The sequence below is a fragment of the Meriones unguiculatus genome, chromosome 2 (genome assembly GCF_030254825.1).
Source record: "Meriones unguiculatus strain TT.TT164.6M chromosome 2, Bangor_MerUng_6.1, whole genome shotgun sequence".
Taxonomy (NCBI): Eukaryota; Metazoa; Chordata; class Mammalia; order Rodentia; family Muridae; genus Meriones; species Meriones unguiculatus.
The window spans coordinates 169,159,882-169,180,611 of NC_083350.1; the positions used below are offsets into that span (position 1 = coordinate 169,159,882).

Sequence of the window (20,730 nt, forward strand, 5' to 3'; positions counted from 1 at the left end):
AGATTCCACCAGCGAACTTCCTGCTTAACATGTGATATTCCCCAGCGTAATGGCTAACTCGAACACATTTATGACTTCTTAGTTACTTCCTGGTCTACATTTTGTAGATCTTCTTCTAAGGAAGGAAAAGACAGAAAAGTGGTAAGAGCTGAGTGTCACAGTCATAACCTCTGGATATGAGACTCCTGATCTTTAGTGGTCACCACCAGGCTACCCAGAGGTCAGCTGATCTGATTGAAGAGCTTTCTTCTCATTCCCGGGTCTAGATGTCTTTCATTAACTGATATTAAAGTTTGAAGGACAGCAGCAAAATGACCTTGCTGTGTTCCTCTTTAGCAATTCTAATAAGTATGAGCTTTCTCCCAGATTGGGGGTGGTGAGTCCCCACTTTTAAAGAACTAGTTTATAAACACCATTATCTGCTATTGTAATGTGGTAATCATTCTAACCAAAATCATAGTCCATGATATTAGGATTAGTAAATATTATTTTTGCTAATGTATACTTTTAAACCCCAGAAAATTACTACTATATGACTTTTATGCTGCCTCTTAAAAGCAATTATCTCTTTAAAACTACTTTTGTCAGTGCTAGGATTTACAATCTTTTATTAACCAGGTGTTTTCAGGTTCTTTTCCACTGAGAGGATTCTTGATTTTCTGTCTCTTCAAAGCGCAACTGTTAAAGTGAGAGTTCATTCATATTCCTGCCCTGACAACTAAATCTTCTCTAAGTCACAAGGAAAATTAATTTCCCTTTCAAAAACATCTCAGTTTCTCCAAATCTGCATACTTGATATCATTTGATATTTTAAATGCTTAAAAATGAGAAAAAGCTAAAGCCTTAGGTTAGAACCTTTCAGCAGTGAGTTTGAGTTCTGACAGCTATTATAGGAATTTGGAAGGAAAAGACATTATAATATGAGTTTTAATAAGAAGTGGTTGCCAGGCTGAAACTCATTCATTAAAACACTGTGTTCTATTCAAGTGTCTCAGGATATAGCAATAGGAGCTTTCAGCATTTCAGCAGGCCTAAAGGATTGTCTTATGGTGTCATCCACCTACGTTCCACAATCATCAAATACATGTGTAAAGAATAAGAACCAGATTGCCGAATCAACAAAGTACACTGAAGGATTTCTTGTTTTTTTTTCCTCTGTTCATATATGAGATATATTATATTACATTAACATTCCTGTGTTAATGTATAATGTATAAGATACATTAATGTACAAGATACATTAATGTATAAGATACATTAACAGAAATGGTCTCAGATAGCAAAGAAAAATCTCAAAAGACTGATATTAGAAAATTCGAATTACCATCTCTTTCACAGCCAGTGGTAATTACCTGCTGAAAGCAGGTGGATTTATATGTTTTCAAATACAGTTAATTCAAAATACCACATTCTCCTACTTTGGACTGTCTGTTCCCATGAGGTATGAATCCAGACACACTTGTTTACTTCAAAGGAAAATAAGAACTCTGATTAGCTTTTAATGGGAAAGGGGTGAAATTGCCAATAGCCTATATGAAATTATCTTTTCATTTCTAATACTTTAGTGATTGAACTTCTAAATACTAATTTACATCCTCACACACACACACACACACACACACACTAAAATAGTTTATCCTATGAAAAGCGTGGGTGGAAGCACTACCCAGGTAGTCATAACTTTATAGTAGATCACTAAACAGAGAAAGCCCCTGGTTCCAGGGAATTGTCTGTGTAACATTTGATGGGGGTCGCTGGTAGCAGTTCACTGAGCCTTTGAGATTCACAGTAATTGCTCGTTTTGTTTAAGGCTCTTGCTTGGTAGCATATTTTCACTTTACTATTTGACTGATGTCTGCTGATGAGCACCTGTAAAAACACATGTACTTCTTTATTCAAATTGAACATAAGGGTGCTCTTTCTACTTATAATCCATTAATAGGATATAAGACTCTCCTGAAACTGAAAGTGGCATGCTCTTTCCGCACACATTGTAGCCTTCCTTTGCATTTGCCCGGATACCAAGGCTTGGAAGCATCAAAGGTTCATTCACTTATCCCCAAGTTGTGTGGCAGATTTCCCCTGATGACAGCTCCTGCTCTACTAAGACGAAAGCTCCTGCCAGAAACTTGAATTTGAGTAAATTTTAAATGAGATGAGAAGATCACATGTTATTTTAATTGGTGATGCATCACAATGGCTAATAAGTAATAGAATATTGAGACTTAGCAGAAATGGGATTGAATTCTCCTAGTCTTGATGTCACTGAACTCAAATAGATATCTGTATAATCCACAGAAGGTTAGCAATGCACATGGTTTATAATTACTGCTTACAAACTGAAATTTATCTGAAGCTACCAAGAAACTGAGTTTATGTAAATCTCAGCCCAGGGGTCCTGCAGAGACTGTGCACCAACTATGCTTAGAGAGGACCTAGATCAGATGTAGCCAATGGTCAGCTTGGTCTCAATGTGGTTTCCCCAGTAAGGGGAGCAGGGACAGTCTCAGACATGGACTCTGTTGTCTACTTCCTCCTGGCAGGTTGGCCTTGCCAGACCACAGAGGAAGAGGGTTCAGGCAGCACTGATGAGACTTGATAGGCTAAGGTCAGATGGTAAAGGAGGAGGGCTCTTCCTTTCTGAGGACTAGGGGAAGGGGAAGGGGAAGTGGGAGGAAGGGTGGGATTGAGAGGAGACGAGGGAGGGGCTACAGTTGAGATGTGAAGTGAATAAATTATTTTAAAAATAAATAAATAAAGAAGAAATTGAGTTTGTGGAAGAAAGATGGTGTCTAAATCTATGGCATCTTATAGTAAAACTTCAAAGTAATGAGGTACTATGGAAAAAATTAAAACCTTCAGTTGTTTGTTGGATAAACTCCTGAGATCAGCCTCAAAAAAGTTAGCTTGGACCAACGAGTGTATAAAGGTGTTCTGATCAGATTCTATGAATTTCCAACTTTCTTTTCATAAATGTTGAAAAAACTACCTGCCTATATGTATGCACAAAGTCAACTGGAGGAGAAGGGTTAGTAAAGAAAAAGAAGTGATGTGTGTAATTAGTTAACAAGTGCTTTACAACTGTATTTTTATAAAAGCAAAATAAACTCATTAAAAATAACATAGTCTCCATAGCCAAATGACTGTAAATTAAAACATTCCATGTAATATTTTATTTCTGTGTCTCAGCTCTCACTAAAGGAATCTGTACAAGTCATTTCTTTTAGCACTTACAAAATATTTTCATTTTGTTGTGCCCTTTCTGCTACCCAAAATTAATATTTTAAAAACTTTTATGTATCATGCTAACTATCAGAAGGTTTCCTAACAACTTATTATTTATTTCTTGCAGGCTTGCACAGCATATGTGGATTTTATGATTGCTGTGGCCAGATTAATCCGTCAGGAAAAAAGCTTGCCTATTGACGAAAATCAGCTCTCTTTGGAAATGAACAAAGTGATGGAGTTGGAAAAAGAAATTGCCAATGTAAAACATATTTTTTTTCTGGGATGCTGAATAATGTCGTCAACACTTTCTGTTTCATTCCTTCTTCTCTATGCTATTTTGAAAATAAAACTCTAGCTCTTTAACCAAGTGATAAAAATGCATAGGCTAGTAATGGATCGTTAGCTTCAGGCGAACCTTTGAAACTATAGAATTCCTGAAATCTAAGAAGCATCCGAACCTTGACAAACAGCAAACAAGCTATGCATCACAGCCTACATATGCAATAAGCAGTTGCATCAAAATCTTATACTTGGACTGTGAGATACCCTTATGCTGCAGGAAGACACATGCAAAAACATGGCAGATTTTCTAAACCACTTTACTTTATGTTATTTTGAAATACAAAATGTCTACAGGGATCCATCAACTGTCCTTGATTATAGAGCAATGAGATGCCACCAACTTCGGACTCAGATTATTGGAAAACAGAAAGACCTTAGCAACAGAGCCAAGGGTGTTTCTGCCTTTTCCCTTTTCCAGGCTGGGCTGGCACTCTCTTCTATGAGTCTCCAGAGGGCCAAGCATGCATGAGCAAATGAACTCTGGCTCTCTCCAAAAGGCAGGTAGTGATTGAACCTGGCCTCCAAGTTCCTTAACAGCACAAGCAGAGCCCTGTTTCCTTACATCCCCATCTGCTTACAACTGGCATCTGGCCTCATCTGAAGCATGGACACTGAAGATCCTGGAGAGTGATTTTAGATTTTCTGGGGCTGCATAAAATCGACCCTATCCCCAATCACAGTCAGTCTGCTCAGTGGAGCAGACATTTGATAGGCTACTTGGGGCTCTCAGAGGAAAACTGAATTTCCAGAGAACCGGATTTTATCATTCCTGTGTCCTCCGGCTGTCTTCTTGTTGGCCAGCCGTGGCTCTGCAATGGTCACTCTACATTGCCTCTGATGTATTTGATCCTGTATTAGGCTTCCTCCTGCCTTAGGCTCTGAGGTTGGCTTAGGGTCATAGTCATTTTGGTATCACTCACTTTTATCTAACAGCGTACATGTTGCCTTGTTTGAAGAATGTATTCAGTATTGATTGTCTTCATCAGTGAGTAGATAAGTTACCCACAGGGGCATTGAAGGCATTGTCACACAGTAACCATTTTTCACCTTTCTCTTTGTGTCTTCCCACATAAAATGGCTTTTATTCATCCCAAATGCTAACCTAGGGGTTGCTGTCATAATGTCATCTTTTAGATTCAGTGAACAAAATTAACTTGGATGCAACAGAATGTGGGTCATTACTCAGAAGGAAGGGTAGTCACAAAAGCAGGAAGTGTGGCTGTTCTTCTTAGCCACTTTGCAACCTATATTTCTGCTATAAACTAAGAATTTGCTGTGCCAACTGCCATGAATCATTGTAAAAACTTTTGTGTCTCCCTCCCCCATGGCTTAATTTTAGCTAGGATACTGATTTAGAAAGTAAGGGCAGGAGCCAGTATTTGAGAAATAAATTGGAGAAGACTATGTGTGTGTATGTATATATATATATATATATATATATATATATATATATATATTAAAGTTATAATGTGAAACAGCTGCAGACCCAACTGAATTAACTATTAGCCGCAAATATTACTTATGTGGCTTGGACAGTTTCCAAAAAGTAAAAAGATTTTTGAAAAGTTTAAGCTTGATGATCTGGTTAAGTAATGTTAATTATTATGAAATATATGTAAAGTGGTAAATTTTGAACCCATGTCAAATTATCTTATACTTATTCTGTACTTTATTTTCCATCATATATGACTGTATTTTTCTAAAACAACAATCAAACATTAAATCTATAGGCTACAACTAAACCTGAAGACCGAAATGATCCAATGCTGCTTTATAACAAAATGACAATGGCTGAGCTCCAAAATAACTTTTCTCTAGAGATCAATGGGAAGGTAAGTAGGAAGTTTTCAACTTTAATATGCCCTTTTCCTGTTTCATTACATTACATTTTATTTATTAAAAATAAAGTTACTTCAAAATGCATTTCAGTGACACCATTTGACTTCATGAGAAGTCCTGAGGCAGGGGAAACTTTAAAATTGCTATTTCTGTATGTAAACAAGAATGAGTTTTGAAAGCAAAACTTTTAAGGGAAATTTACAAGATTTTAGACACCTTAGCAGAAAAGGGTTCGAAAAAGGTACAGACTTTTCTGAGATCCCATTACATTGTCATTCTATGGGGCCATCTAGCAAGAAGACACTTTCTTTTTAATTCTTAAAACAGCATAATTTACTCTTAGAACTTTTCATGTCCGTCTATTGGGGTGTTCAGAACCAAAATTACAAACAGAATCAGGAAGTGAGAAGAAAATCTGTTTTAGAGTCTACTAATAAACAAGACTTGCTTGGTTTTTGTTTAACTGATTTCAAACACTGTCCTTTGTGCTCGTGTGAGTGTGTATGTGTGTATGTGCATGTGTGTGTGTGTGTGTGTGTGTATGTATGTGTGTGTATCTATGTGTATGTGTGAGTATGTGTATGTGTGTGTGTGTGTATAGCAGTAGTTGGTCTATGTGATTGGGACATAAAGCCATGTTTATAGAATTACGTTACTATTCCCACAGTCAGCATTCTCTTTGTACGAACTATAACGTGAAACTGATTCTGATTCCTTTTTTAGTGAGTTTGTCACTTCTTCCATACACTTGTTGATATAATGTCTTAAATAAATATGTTTTGAAAGACTGGTCTGAAGCACCAAAGGAAAGCCAATGGACTAGCCTGATGCCTTCTGCACCAGGGAAAGACCTCTGTGTACACAGATGAGAATCTAATATACTGAGGCACTCAGACACTCAATTCCCGTGTAAGGAAAAATAGAAAAGATCCCATCTTTTAGAAATTCTCAACTTAGCTACTGAAGCTTAAGACTTGTATGCTTATCTGTAGAACTGAGGTGAATAGCTCGAAGCACGTTCTTTTGTCTGGCTCCACGGCACCTCTGTAATGTTCTGTTCACTCTGCTCAGGTACCCTGCTGTGTCTGAATGAATTGGTTATTAATCTCCTCTTTTAAAAGACAGTTTGTATAAACTTGCATTTTTATAAACCAAGGAAGCTTTATTTTTTAAGTTGTATTTTTTTCTTCTTTTTCAAAAAAATATTTCTTAGAGGAAAAGATGACAACGAGCCTAATTTCTAATTTTGTACTCTGTAGGCCCAACAGACTTATTTTTGCTTTTAAATGGTTGGTTTAATTCTACTATCTAAATACTCATCCTGCAGAACTAATATTTATTCAAAAACAATTGATTGAAACAATTGACCAAAAACTAATCTCAAATACAAACTCGTATATTAACCGTTTCCTGATACAGCTGACACCCTTTAGTGTGCGAACTTCTAACCATATTTCTGGTAACCAAGGAGAGAAAGCCATAATTACTAAATGTCTTCTGCCTGCTTTTTCCCCAGCCATTCAGCTGGTCAAATTTCACAAATGAAATCATGTCAACTGTGAATATTAATATTCAAAATGAGGAAGAAGTGGTTGTTTATGCTCCAGAATATTTAACCAAACTTAAGCCTATTCTTACCAAATATTCTCCCAGGTAGGTATGTCAGTGTACCCACGTTCTGAAAGTTTACATTTCATATCAGTCTTTAGAAGCTTTACAGCCTCATCTTTTTTGTTGCTGGGTGGTGGTTTTTTTTATACAGAGATCTTCAAAATTTAATGTCCTGGAGGTTCATAATGGATCTTGTAAGCAGCCTCAGCCGAAACTACAAGGAGTCCAGAAATGCTTTCCGCAAGGTGAAGACAAAATCTCTCTTTTCTTAAGACTTAAGCGATAAAGAGATACATGGTTATAATGCTTGCCATGTAAATGCTAGAATGTGCTGATCGTCCCCAAGAGACAAAATGCCCAGACTTGGTTATTTTGCACATGGGTAGGAAGAGGTCACTGCTCCTGGACCTTGTCATTCTTATGCTGGTCTGTCACAGCATTATGAGCTTGTAGCCTGGTAAAGTTAACGTTGGATGCCCGAAAGACTGCTGCATTTATTTGTTGTTGCCAGTGTGTTAAAATCCACTGCAGAGGTACCGTTCTCAGTTGATTTGATTTTCAGGTGCACATAGCACACTGACATACACAAAAGCAGACTTCTTTGTCATACATTCAGTAGGGGGTAAACGAACCTGAAGCTAGAAAGCGAAAGCCTTTTCTTAGGCTGTATGTACAGTATCTAAACAAACATTTCAGTCCTGGTGTAAAGAATGTGGGCCCTAGAAACTGAGGAAGGAAAACCATATTATACTGGTTGGTGTCCTGGCAAAGAACAACTGCTTGAAAGTTCCAGTTTCTCCACTACAAATAAAATGACCAAATTTTAATGCAAACCTGGCATGTGGCTCAATTGTGAGCATGACTGAGTATCACTTTTTAACAAACCAGTAAGCAAACAAGACAGTGAGCGTGGTAGCTCAGACCTGGAGTACCAGCACCTGAGTGGTGGAGCAGATCAGGACAGTATCTTTCTCAGCTACATAGTGAAGCTCAGGCTAGTCTGAGCCATGTGAGACTTTGTCTTAAATAAAGAAATAAGCACTGCAAAACAAAATGCTATTTCAGTCAATTGCCTTTACCTAAGCCAATCCCCTTATTGATACTAAAATTTGTAGATACACAGTCTTCCTAAAGCACCTGAGCTTCACTTAAAACATTAAAAGGAGAAATGTGTTTTCTTATGTGTCAGATTTCCTTTCTGCTCCTTTATTGAACATTTCTTCACGTTTATGTTTGTATAGTGGGTACAATGTTGTATTTTCTCTCCCAAAGCTTTCCTGAAGGTTATTAACTTGTAATAGCTAAAAGTTCTACTGGGACATGCCTCTGAAAAGATACCTTGTTTGCACAAGCCCATTTTTTCTGAGTAAACAGTCCAGTCAGATTACTTTTTATTGTAGCTTAGGGACAACTACTCTGTGAAGAGAAGCAGTGAGCACTGCAGGAACTTCAGCCAGACAGAAAGACTAGAGTCTTACAAGCTGCATGTTCTTACGGTTCAGCAGCCCTCCCTCCTGGTCAGATGCCATTTTCCTTTTCTGTTTTATAGGCCCTTTACGGCACTACCTCAGAAACGGCAACGTGGAGACGGTGCGCTAACTATGTTAACGGGAATATGGAGAATGCTGTGGGGCGGCTTTATGTGGAAGCAGCGTTTGCTGGAGAGAGCAAACACTTGGTAATGCTTCAACACAGCACATCAGCATCTGAGCAGCACCGCAGCAGTCCGTCTGTTTGATCGGAAGTTATAGTTGCTCACAATCTTGCTTAATCATAGTGTGAATCGTAGTGCACATATATCATTGTTCTCAACAGATTTCACACTGTAGCTCCTAAAAGCCTAGTTATCTGTCTGCCTTCATGTTGTTTAATTGAAAGTACTTATCTGCTTCCCAGAAGTAATGACTTTAATGTTCACAGTCATGTATTAGACTTACAAAGTTGTCCCTTATCCAACTGACCATTTTCTTAAATACCAAAAGAGTAAGCCACAGTTTATTTGAAGCCTGAGAAAGGGATCCTATTTTCTAATTGTTACTGAAATTAAGACAATGGAGCTTAATGGCATAGTAAAACATCTTCTTGAAATGCTACTTCTTGCTTAAATGAACCGCTGGTGACAGTGACAGCTAATGCCCTCTTCTTTTCAAAGGGTAGCAAGAAGCAGGACATTCAGGAGATGGTTTTAGCTTTGTGTACGTAATAAGGTCTATTTAATTGGGAATTTTTGGTAATAGCAGTATTGCTTTAAAAATATAATGATCCCGCATGCCCACTTGCATCCATTTGTTTGGTGTCACAATTCATCTGTAAATTTACATTTCTTAGCATACTATTGCATCTATAAAGGCAGCATGTAGCTCTCTGTTTTAAAAACTGTAACAAAGAATGAACCCATGGACTGTATTTCTGTATTAGACTATTAATAAGCTACTATCTTTTTGCTTTGAGGTTGAAGATTTGATTGCACAGATCCGGGAAGTTTTTATTAATACTTTAGATGACCTCACCTGGATGGATGCTGAGACGAAAAAGAAAGCTGAAGAGAAGGTAAAGACCAGTCGGGGCCATCAAAGAAAATCTACATGTAGGAAAAAGTTAAATTTTTTTTAATTTAACTTTTTTAATTTAACAAAATATTCTGTAAAGAATATTTTGGTAAAAATATAATCAAAAATTGCATAGAAGCTCAGTTAGTAAATGTTTGCCTTGTAAGCATGAGGGCCTGAGTTCAACCTGAGTTTAATCCCAAAATCCCATGTTGAAAAAAAGAAAAAGAAAGGAAAGTAGGTGTGGTGGCACACATCTGGAGTTCCAGTGCTGGGAAGCTAGAGACAGGTCTATGCTTGAAGCTTACTAGCCAGTCAGCCAGCTTGGTGAGTTCCAGGACAGCCAGAAACTCAGCCTCAGAGAAGGATGGTGAAACAGTAAACAGAAATAAGAAATGAAATAATTACAATAAATACAGTTAAAATAATGACATAGGACTAATTACGTCACTGGGCAAATATGAGGGAGATACCAAAGAGACCTACTTCCCACTCCTGCAGTTAATGTCATTCATTTGACCTGAGGAGAGCTGCACTGACTGTGGGGAACAAGAGGAACATAAAAACTGGAGGATGCAGTGTTCGGGGGGTATTAATGCGAAGCTCATGGAGCCCTCTTCTGTTTTCTCAGCTGAACCAGTGGAGTGGAAAGATAATTATATCCTGCAAGATTGGGAGCACTAAATGTTATCCGTTCTATAAAACTGAAAAGTCCTGAGAGGAAAAAAAATCATAAAAAAACATTTATACATGGAGCAATGGCTTCTGTCAGTTTCCATGGGAAAGCTGCAACCTGGAAGGATGGGCATGGTATTAGGGGCTAAACTCCAAGCCTGTTTTTATTTTTCTAGCTAAAGCAAAGAGCCATTGCAAAGAACAGTGGTTGAGGCTGTCAGGTGCTCCACTTGTAAATAGCATATCGGGCTATTTAATTGCTAGCTGTGGATATGTGACGTTTGTATTTGAAGGATGCGGTTATGGAGATAATTGTATCTGGTCTTTCAATGTTGTAATTTTCACAGGCCTTGGCAATTAAAGAAAGGATTGGCTATCCTGATGACATCATTTCAAATGATAACAAACTAAATAATGAGTATCTTGAGGTAAGTCTCAACAGCAATACGTGCAGCTGGTGGCAAGGTCGCGGTAGCTTGGGAATACCAGACAATGTAAAATAGCCTAAAACCCTAAACCCCACTGATGCTATCTAAAACCCTGAACACTGATACCCAAACTATGTTTAATTTAATCTTTTTTTGTTATTGTACTAGACTGTATTTGTTTTCTCTATATATAAAAAAAAAAAAAAATCATACCCTTTACAGAAGTGGTTCTGAACCTGTGGGTCACAACTCCTTTGGCAAAGTTCAGTCTCCAAAAATATTTACATTACTGCTCATCGCAGCTGCAAAATTACAGCTATGAAGTAGCAACAACAACAACAAAAAGTCATGTTTGTGGGTCGCAGCCCTAGGAAGGTAGAGAGCCACTACTTTAGAGCATCAGGCGTAGACATCTGAGTGATGAGTGAGGGGCTGCCCACAGTTCTTCACAATGGCTTACGCAGGCGACAGAAGTCAAAAGCCTTCTGCTTGCTCATTATTATCCCTGAGGGCATAGCACATGATGCTTGGTCTATTAAAATCCAAACATAACCGAGAACCAAAACCCTTTTGCTCTCCTGGTGGTGTAATTGTTAGAAGAGGTAACATCGGTTAAGGTGGCTCAGTACCTGCTATCAGACTTGACTGAGATGCTCGTTGTTCTGTGGCCACCACCATGACACACACCCTGGCCACAGCAGGTGACGCGCCCCCAGTCTGAGATGACAGTGACGGATGCCGATCCACTAAACAGTAGCACATGTGGAGGTTTACACCCCAAAATGCTCACACGTCCTTTTCCGTTTTCACAAGAAATTAGCCTTCTTGGTTTGTTTTTGGTTTTTTTTTTGTTTTGTTTTGTTTTGTTTTTTCTACAAGAGAGGGTGGCCTGAGAGGAGAGACAGAATCAAAGCTAAACACCTGCCGCCCAAATTCCAGCTCTGTTACTCTTTTACATCTCAGCAAATGACCAGAAATATGTCCACCTCGCATTCTTACTTTAAAATGCTGATCTCGGCTTTTAGGTTACAAGATTATCAGAAAGATCAAATAACTGTAATATATATTTGAAATACTAAGAGCAGTTCCAAGAGCAGCGAGTACTAAGTAAGCAGGGTGTGGCTACACGCACTGTGTTAAGGAGAATGATATCAGTATCGTGAGGCTGGCCTGACCTTTGGTTTCATTTGATTGCTTATAAAAGAATACACTGAAAGTGGGATTCAGCTAGAACAGGACTGACCTACAACACGTAACAAGGCTAATTAATAAAGCATCCTTTTAATGCTGTTTCTTAACTGTATTAACTTGTTTTCTGGCAAAACTCTGATGATGCTGGCATTAATATCTCCCCTCAAATTTTCTACACAATGCAGTTGAACTACAAGGAAGATGAATACTTTGAGAACATAATTCAAAACTTGAAATTCAGCCAAAGCAAGCAGTTGAAGAAGCTCCGAGAAAAGGTGGACAAAGATGAGTGCGTATAGTCTATTTTATAATTGTTCATTCTGGAGCAAGCCTTCTCACTTGCTCAAGTTCCCTGACAGCTGCAATACCTCCTTCTCTTAGGAAGCACTGAGAACATCTAATGGTGCTGTGTTAACAACCTTCAAATCAAAGCCTCTCTTCACTAAGGCATCCTCACACTCAGCTTCACCTCTTGAGTGGCTTCTTACGTTGTCACCATCTCTAACTTTTTTGTGGACAAAGGTTCTCAAAAACATCTTGGCTTAATGTAACTCAGCCCTTTATGCCTGTGCTTTGGCCTTACTCTGTATCCAGAATATTCTTCTGCTCTTAGTCCCTACTCTTTCTATTAGTCAAGCATTCCACAAGCCCACCCCTTCTTTGATTATTTCATGTGACACTGCCTTTAACCCGGCAGAGGCTACACAGGAGATGCCAGGAATCATTCTGAACAATAGTCCTTGGATACTGCTAACCACTGCATGCTAGTTCCATCACAACTTCATACTGGCTATTAGTTTTGACCTTTGTTTTTTTGGCTTCATAGATACTACTCAGAACATTGACCTGCATATGCACTGAGCTCTCAAACCCAGAAGAGCTGCTGAGGTTGATCTTCTTCCAAGGCCTTTAGCCCTGTAAAACTGAAACCATTCTCAGCACCTAACACTAAGGGCAGCTACAATTAAAATTAGTCAGTTACTGAAAGCTAAATGTCCCACCTTCATTGAGTATTGACTAACAGTGGGCTTCATTCATTTTCTCTGTAACTACTATTTTAGAAAAATGACTAGTCTAGTTGTCACTGAGTTCTGGGAAAATAAAAGGCAAACAGCAGCAGAAGGTAGATGATATGCACAACAGGAGCTGAATGATACAATAACCCACACCACAGGAAAGAAAAAAAACTGTGCTAGGAAAGCACCAAAGATATATTTTTAAAAGCTTACTATACAACATGGGTGCCTCAGTAGGATTTTTTTAAATCATTTCCAAAGATTCTGACAGCCACAGCTTCAATGCAACTTCCAAGGTCTTTGCCATTAAGTGCCAGACTTTTTTTCTTTTTTTCCTCTGCAATCTTTTCCTCTGCACTGAATGAATGCAAAAGTTCAAAAATCTGACTGGAATCACATGGGTAACATTTAAACAAAAATACTGGTGCCCCAGCTCTGTGATGCTCCAGCTCTGTGATGCTCCAGCTCAGTGGGGGCCCAGCTCAGTGGCGGCCCAGCTCAGTGGTGCCCCAATTCATTGGTGGCCCAGCTCAGTGGTGACACAGCTCAGTGGTGGCCCAGATCAGTGCTCATAGATCATGATGCTTTTGCCTGAGACTGGAGCCCAGGTACTGGAGTTCTCCCTCCGATACGATCCTCTGAAGTAATCTTCTTTTATAGCATTCTTCCTCTATATTTACCTTTTTAAATAGATGTTTCCCAACGTGATGCCTTTAATTTTGTGAAATTTATTTTTGTGTTTAAAATCACCAGAAATACTCTGGCTGTAATTGCATTAAATAGGGCTAATACTATGAGTTGTACTGTAATATTTGGGTTTCTCCCCATGAAAGTTTCTGACTTGTTTAATAGGAAACAAAAAACAACAACAAACTGTTGCTGTGTTGTCTTATTCCTTGTTTCATGTATCCCAGGGTTCAAGTCCTCACTGACCTTCACAAAGACAAGTCTATAGCTTCCACTTTGTTCATGTATCCTGAAGTCACATTTCATACTCAGATCCTCATTCCCAAAGACTTGTAGGAGGAATATATATTCACACCCATATGGAAAGAATGAGGTTGTGAGTATAGGATATTGTCAAGTCACGTTACAAGATACTTTAGAGAAATGTTTAGTTATTAAAGTTTCAAGTTACTAACTAGCTTGAATAAATTATGTAACTAACTAGTACTTCCTAGGTAACTTTTCCCACACCATGTGTACCCAGTGCACACATGCATATAATTCTTGAAGTTCTACCATCCTTATTACATATGAGTACTTGAATCTGTCCCAGGTCCATCTCCTGAGCTCCACATATAATATCTAGATGATTAGCAAGCATTTCTGTGTAGCTCTATCAACCACACACTGAGCAACATTTCCCACTTAGGCAAACATTAATCTTGTTCCTTGTATTCACCTACTTTCTAAGCGCTTCCCTCCTGTCTCCACCCAGGCAGAAACCAAGGCTTCATCTTGATCGCTCTGGATGGATCTATTTCATCTACAATGCTAATTCAAATCTTTACCCAAAGAACAGAACTACGCCTACTTGCTGCTAGTTAAATATTGTATAGTGTAAACAGCTCTGTTTAATCAACATCACTTTAATTCCTTAACACATTTTTCTGTTGTTTTCATCACACACTTATTTCCAATTATCCCACGTTTTCACTTCATCCTCACACTGCTATCCCCCGGGGTCTCCATGATACAGCTTGAATCATGCTCTTTCTGGATAAAAACCTTTTCTGTGATTCCTGTTACAATGGATCAGAAAATATGAACCTTCAAAAAGATCCAAAGTTCTTACATCTGCCAGTAGCTCTCCATAACTCCTTCATAGTCATCCAGACTCCCACCTCAGTCCAAAACTCCAGCTGTACGCCATGTTTCCAAACCGCCTCTCAGCCCTTCTCTCAACCGCTTCTGAACTTGTAGCATCCTTTTAATTTTTTAGGTTTTTTTGTTTGTTTGTTTGTTTGTTTGTTGTTTTATTTTTTTGAGACAGGGTTTCTGTATGTAGACCTGGCTGTCCTAGAGGTTGCTATGTGGCCCAGGCTGGCCTCAACTTCCTGAGATCTCCCTGCCTCTGCCTTCCAAGTGCTGAGCATAAAAGTGTGCGCTGTCACACCTAGCATGTAGCATCCTTTCTTCCCTTGTTCATCTAGATGGAACATGGCTTGATTCAAGTGTTGTCTCTTTATTCATTGTACCCTGGCTACTTTCTTTTCACCCCTACAGAAGGGTACCTTGCAAATTTCAGTCAAAGCACCAGTACAGCTCTATGTTGTCCAAGAAACTGACTTGTGTAGGAAGAAGAAAAACATCAATCCATTGAATGTGGACCCTTCAGACATATCGATAGAGTGTGCAAATGCAATAGCTAATATATAATGTTGATAAAGTTAACTCAGCAGATAGAATAAAAATGCTTCCACCTCTACATTTTATCCCCACAGCTGGTGAGGCTATACATCACTATGGCTGATTTCTGTTAAACTATTTTTAAAAATTAATCTCAAGGAATGTGCCTTTGATATGTCCAAGTTAATCATTTGGCTGTAGGGCCTCCCTTTGTCCTTGTGGACAGTTCACACCTGAAGAAAACAAGGATTTGAATAATTATAAAACTTCATATGGTTTCTGGATACCTACGTATTTTTTTTAACCCTGAACATGATGCCTCCTGAGGGTTTGGTGCAATTGCAGAGGAATTTCAAATATGTCCAGCTCAGAGAAAAATAGCACTGAACTGGGAGTATAAGTGTGGGCAAGATAACTTAATAACACATCTAAAATCATTTACTTCTACTGACACGATTATTCACTTAGCAATAATAGAACAAAAATAAACCTCTAGGCCTAGGGGATGTGTGTTCATGAATGACAAAACAATACGATTTTCTTATGAAGTTTTTAGATTTGATACTGACTTTTCAAAAATCCAGTTGCTAAATCATTCTTTGAGAACAACAGCTAGGAGTTAAATTAATAATGAGTTGAAGAGAGTATCGCAACAACAACAAAAGACAATACTCACTGACTCACTGCATGCCTTCCTCACTTCATGCCCTCTGGGTTTTCTGATTGGGATAACCAGATGACAATTGGCTGAAATCGGTAGAATCCTGGAGGTCACAACATAGGATCAAGATGTCCTATAATTCCATTTAGCTGGAGAAGACCTTTCAGAAGATTCTGGTACTTTTGTTGTATATAATCTCTTGGGAGGACCCTGCTCAGCCTGGGTACCACCCTAGTTGTCACAGCACTCTGTGGCCACAACATGGCAATGCTCTTCACCCTCTCAGATCACGGAGAGATGAGTCAGCCTTTGGTGTGTGGAACACCCATTGATGGGCCCAAATATTTGGTGAGAGCCTATCATGTTCCCAGCATTGTGCTAAGTCCTAGTGGTTCAAGATAAAAAATAAAACATGGGCTGTCATTATTTGTGTGAATCTACCTTCTAATGGGCTAGGAAGAAAATGCTTTCGTGCATGTTAGGTAAGCATGCACAGTTACCTGGAATAGAAGAGGTTCTGGATTCTTCCCTAGGATCTCAGGATTACGTAATATCAGGAAACGTGGGTTCTTCCAATTCAGTATCATGACATTGTCCTCAGATGATTTCAGTCACCAACTATACCTTAATTGTGGTCACTACTCAAATGCAGTGCTCAGAGAAGATCTTTAGTTCTTCTGCATTTTTGTTTAGGGATTAAAGCACTATGTCAGTAGAATCAGGGTAACATGGTAGGGGGCTAGGAGGTTGCAGAAACTAGGCAGTCCTAAATTTTGATTACTGTTACTTATTTATTAGCTCTGTAAAGTTAGCCTTTGAGCTCTGTCTTTGGTTTTGCTGTTGTTGTTTTTTACTTTTTCCTAAGTTGGGTTAATAATATCCAATTTTACTGAAATGTGTGTATCATGTGGATCAGCAGTTTGGTGGTAGAATTTGATAGGAAGGCAAGTAGACCCTGTTTTCTTTTCACTTAAATATACTTTCCCCATTTACATCACTTACAGTGTACATGCATTAGGACAAAATATTTAGTAACTATGCAGTGACTCCGTTTCCATACCTGCAGACTGAAGCTACTGTCTATACTGTCAGGAGGATCTGAAAGATCAATAAGAGCATGTGGGAAGCATTTGAGGAAAAAAAATAATGAGTGTAAAAGATTTTAATGATTTGCGATTCCAGGAGATTTCTCCTTTCACCCAGGAATACTTGAAGAAGACACCAAAAAAAAAAATCTATTTATTGTACTGCTGATTTCAAAGAAGTTGCTCTCAGAATAGATGCTAAGAATTGAACACTTCCAAGGAGAAGGATATTAATTGTCTTGTTCTTTATTTTAAGCTTTAAAGTTATTCAGAGCGGCTGAAAAGAGGCTTATTCTCAGTGTTTTTGCAGTCGACTGGGTTCGCTTTGTCTTAGGGCTGTTAAATTTTGATGTCCATGTCTACTTTTCTTGCCTGTCTTAAAGTCTGTGCCCCTTCCTTTCATCACTACCTAGCTTCCTCAGGGTAGAGAGAGCTGTAAGGCAGACATCTGGGTCCTCTCTCAAGAGTATTTTAGCTATACCTCCAACTCATACAGTGAGTCTGTCTTTGAGCACCACGTTGATAATTCAAAAAGAAATTAGGCAAAACAACATTTCAGAAATTAAAATTAAGTAATACTAATTATATAAAAATAAATTTCTTAATTACCTACTTTCTCCATTCCTACTCTGCCTTCCAACCATACAGCCTGTGCTTACACATACCCAAACCAGTGGAGGCAGGAAGGAAAAAGAGAACTGAGTGTTTTGCTTCTTCTCCCAGGCCTAATATTGCATTTAAGCGGCTGCTAGGGTCTGGCCTGCACACTTGAGTTAGCATACAATCACCATTACTTTAGAGCACTAGCACTTGCATTTATTTCTGGTTTTGTTTTTCTTTGTTATGTGCATTTTATCTTTCATGTGCTACTGTCACGGTCAGAATTTTCTGAGTTTTAAATATATATTTTAAAAAAGTATCTCCGTTTATATAGATGAATTGAAATCAAAGAGACTTACAATTTTTGTACAGCACTATTAAATTTGAAAAAATATTTTTTTGCCTTGTTAATTTTTCTTTTCCATTGACATGAGTTAGTTTATGACTGACCCCAAGTATCATACACTGAGTCTGTTTCTGTTATCATTACCCTAACTTAAGATGTAACAATTGTTATAATTATATTACTCAAAGTTCTGACCATGACCTGGGACAAAATGCTCTGGGCTTTTCAATCTGTATGATTCTCCAGAGTGGGCTAAGGACACATCATTAAAGATTTTGAGAGGAGCAAAAGGCAAAGTACTACACACTAATGCCCTCCACCATAATTCTAGTTTTATGGGAGTGCCCTATGATCATAAATAGCCACCTATTTTCTAGAAGATATAATTCACAGTAGACATTTTAATATGTAAAACTCTCCCTCTTGGAGAGTTACAAACATTAATCAAAATGCAGTCTTAAACTCCCTAAAGTAATGGATCAGAAGGGTAGAAAGGTACTAAAATAAAAGAGATGGCATTTATTATTGCAAAAGCAGTACACCTACATAGGCGAAATTGTATGGAGTCCGTCTTTTCATGTCTGTGTCTTTTAGTCATATGTTTGAAGTGTGTTGCTTGAAGCATTAGCTTAGTATATCTGCCCCCCACTACCACCAACAACAGCACCCTGCTTCGGTATAGCATTTTATCTTAACGCAGTTCGAATAGCCACTTTTTCTACTTTACTATCAGGACTTTTGGCTACTTTCATAGCCAAAAAATTTACAATAATTATTTGCAGTTACTCACAAAATGCACCGCTGTTGCCACCAAATCAGAATTCACAATTAAGAGAGTAACCCCAAAGCACTGAGAAATTTTCATGAATACCTTTGGTAACTAAATTTTAAAAATCACAAACTGTTTACTTACAAGTTTTGCTCTGAAACTGTTGAGAATACACAAGGAATATTTCTTAACTCATACAATAGCATTTTCTTAGAGTTGCCTGAGCGCATCTTTCATGCCAACCCTTTCACCTGCTCCAAAGAACTTTGCTTGTATCCAAGTCATTGTACCCGTGTGAACCTATGCAAATGTAGTCTGAATACAGCACTCTTCCTTACCTCCATTTTGTCCATACAGACATCTTCTCTGTTTTATTTTATTTGCTGGTTTGTTTCCCTAAATGAGAGCCACCTGTCTGTGCAGTTCTGGTTTTCCATTCTAATATAATATCCTGGGTTTACAAATACTCACCTTTCTTGTGAGTCATTACAAACTGTGTAGTAAGCAATTGACATTTAATTAAAATAATAAGATATATTCTTGTTATCATCAACCTGCAGGAAATGTTAAAATATTCATGACTCAGCTCTGACGAAGCTAGCAAAGACTGATATGTCAGCCCCATCCTGCTTAAAGTGTTTGCTCTATTAAAATAACAGCAATAACAAACTGACAAAAAACGCACAGAAACCATTCTTCACCATTTCCAGGCTCATTATTTCCCAAAAGAGAGGTCCTTGAACATATGAACTAGATTGTTGTAAAGTCATGTATCTTATGTAAAGTTTTAATCATGTTATTCAAAAAATTACAATTTTTCACTTGGTTGTTACTTATTGGTCTCCGCCAGTTATTATTTAGAGATTAAAAATAGTGCTTATACCTGACATCCTCAATAGTTATTGACATTACGACTAATATGTTGATTTTTTTACTGCTTATGTGGCACAGCAGAGACTAGAAAGACCTCTGATAATGAGTTATTGTACTACTGTGATTTGCTGTTGGAAGGATAATAATTGTCATGATGGCTGTTGCCCTGTGGTAGAATAACTAGTGAAGAACAAGACAATACTCCAAGACTGTGTTTAGTGTATGTCGGCATGCTAAGTAAGAGGTTATCTGGAATCAAGCAGTGTCCATTTTCAATGGACAGATAATGTATATTATTAAGATAGGAATAGAACTTATGTTGCTCATAAGTGCTCAGTAGCTGATGATTGACAAGCATCTTCTTAGTGTCTAAGCAGAAAGGCATGGGAACAATAGCTCCTTTCAGCCCTTAAATTATCATGAGACCAGTTTTTGAATTCTATTTAATTTCGTATCCAGTCTTGTTTAACAATTATTTATGAATTGCTTTCATTTCCACAACTAGAGTCTTCTATATTTAGGGCCTGTGTTTTATAAACTCTAAATTCTGTGCAGAGCCTAAGTCAAGAGGATGGACAGACAACTCAACTTAAACACCACCTGGATTTTACCTTACAGGCATACGAAAATATATCTTTCCTCAATAAGCTATAATGTTGCATTTTTATTAATATATTTTTAAATATTTTTTTATTTTTTTAATCATGTACATGTGTGTGGGTATGTGCATATGGGTGCAGGTGCCCCAAGAGGCCAGGGGCATCAGAGCTTCTGGAATTTGGGAGCTGCCTAATGTGGTTGCTGAAAAATGAACTCCGGTCCTCTGGAAGAGCAATTCCTACTAAACGCTGCACCATCTCTCCCAGAGTTGGGTTTTTAAAACAGGTTTTAAGATACCAGAGCTCCCAAAAAGGCTCATTGTGAACTAAAAATTGAAAAATTTAAAGCTACTTGAATCTGAAGTTTTACTAGCCTATGTTTCAAATATTGTCAACTGTTCCAGAATTGTTGGAACAATTTAGTACCAAAGCATGAAGCTGAGAACATTTCAATATAATTTTAACCTACTACAGTTTCTGAAAAGTTGTTCAAGAAATTGAACTATTTTCCAGTGGGTTTTAATTCCAGTATGCTAACATTAATTTGTTTATCACATTTCATACAG

The 20,730-nt window shown here is 38.0% G+C and overlaps 1 protein-coding gene across 4 annotated transcripts in view; it reads left to right on the plus strand.

Moving 5' to 3' along the window:
* Window positions 1-20,730, plus strand: part of Mme (membrane metalloendopeptidase) — an 85,293-nt gene that overhangs the window by 41,269 nt on the left and 23,294 nt on the right. For all 4 annotated transcript variants that reach the window (XM_021646304.2, XM_021646302.2, XM_021646303.2 and 1 more), the window contains exons 9-16: window positions 3,353-3,487; window positions 5,301-5,402; window positions 6,926-7,062; window positions 7,172-7,265; window positions 8,570-8,698; window positions 9,472-9,570; window positions 10,592-10,672; window positions 12,049-12,152. In XM_021646304.2, the coding sequence (XP_021501979.1) occupies window positions 3,353-3,487; window positions 5,301-5,402; window positions 6,926-7,062; window positions 7,172-7,265; window positions 8,570-8,698; window positions 9,472-9,570; window positions 10,592-10,672; window positions 12,049-12,152 (881 nt within the window). The remainder of the gene's footprint in view (window positions 1-3,352; window positions 3,488-5,300; window positions 5,403-6,925; window positions 7,063-7,171; window positions 7,266-8,569; window positions 8,699-9,471; window positions 9,571-10,591; window positions 10,673-12,048; window positions 12,153-20,730) is intronic.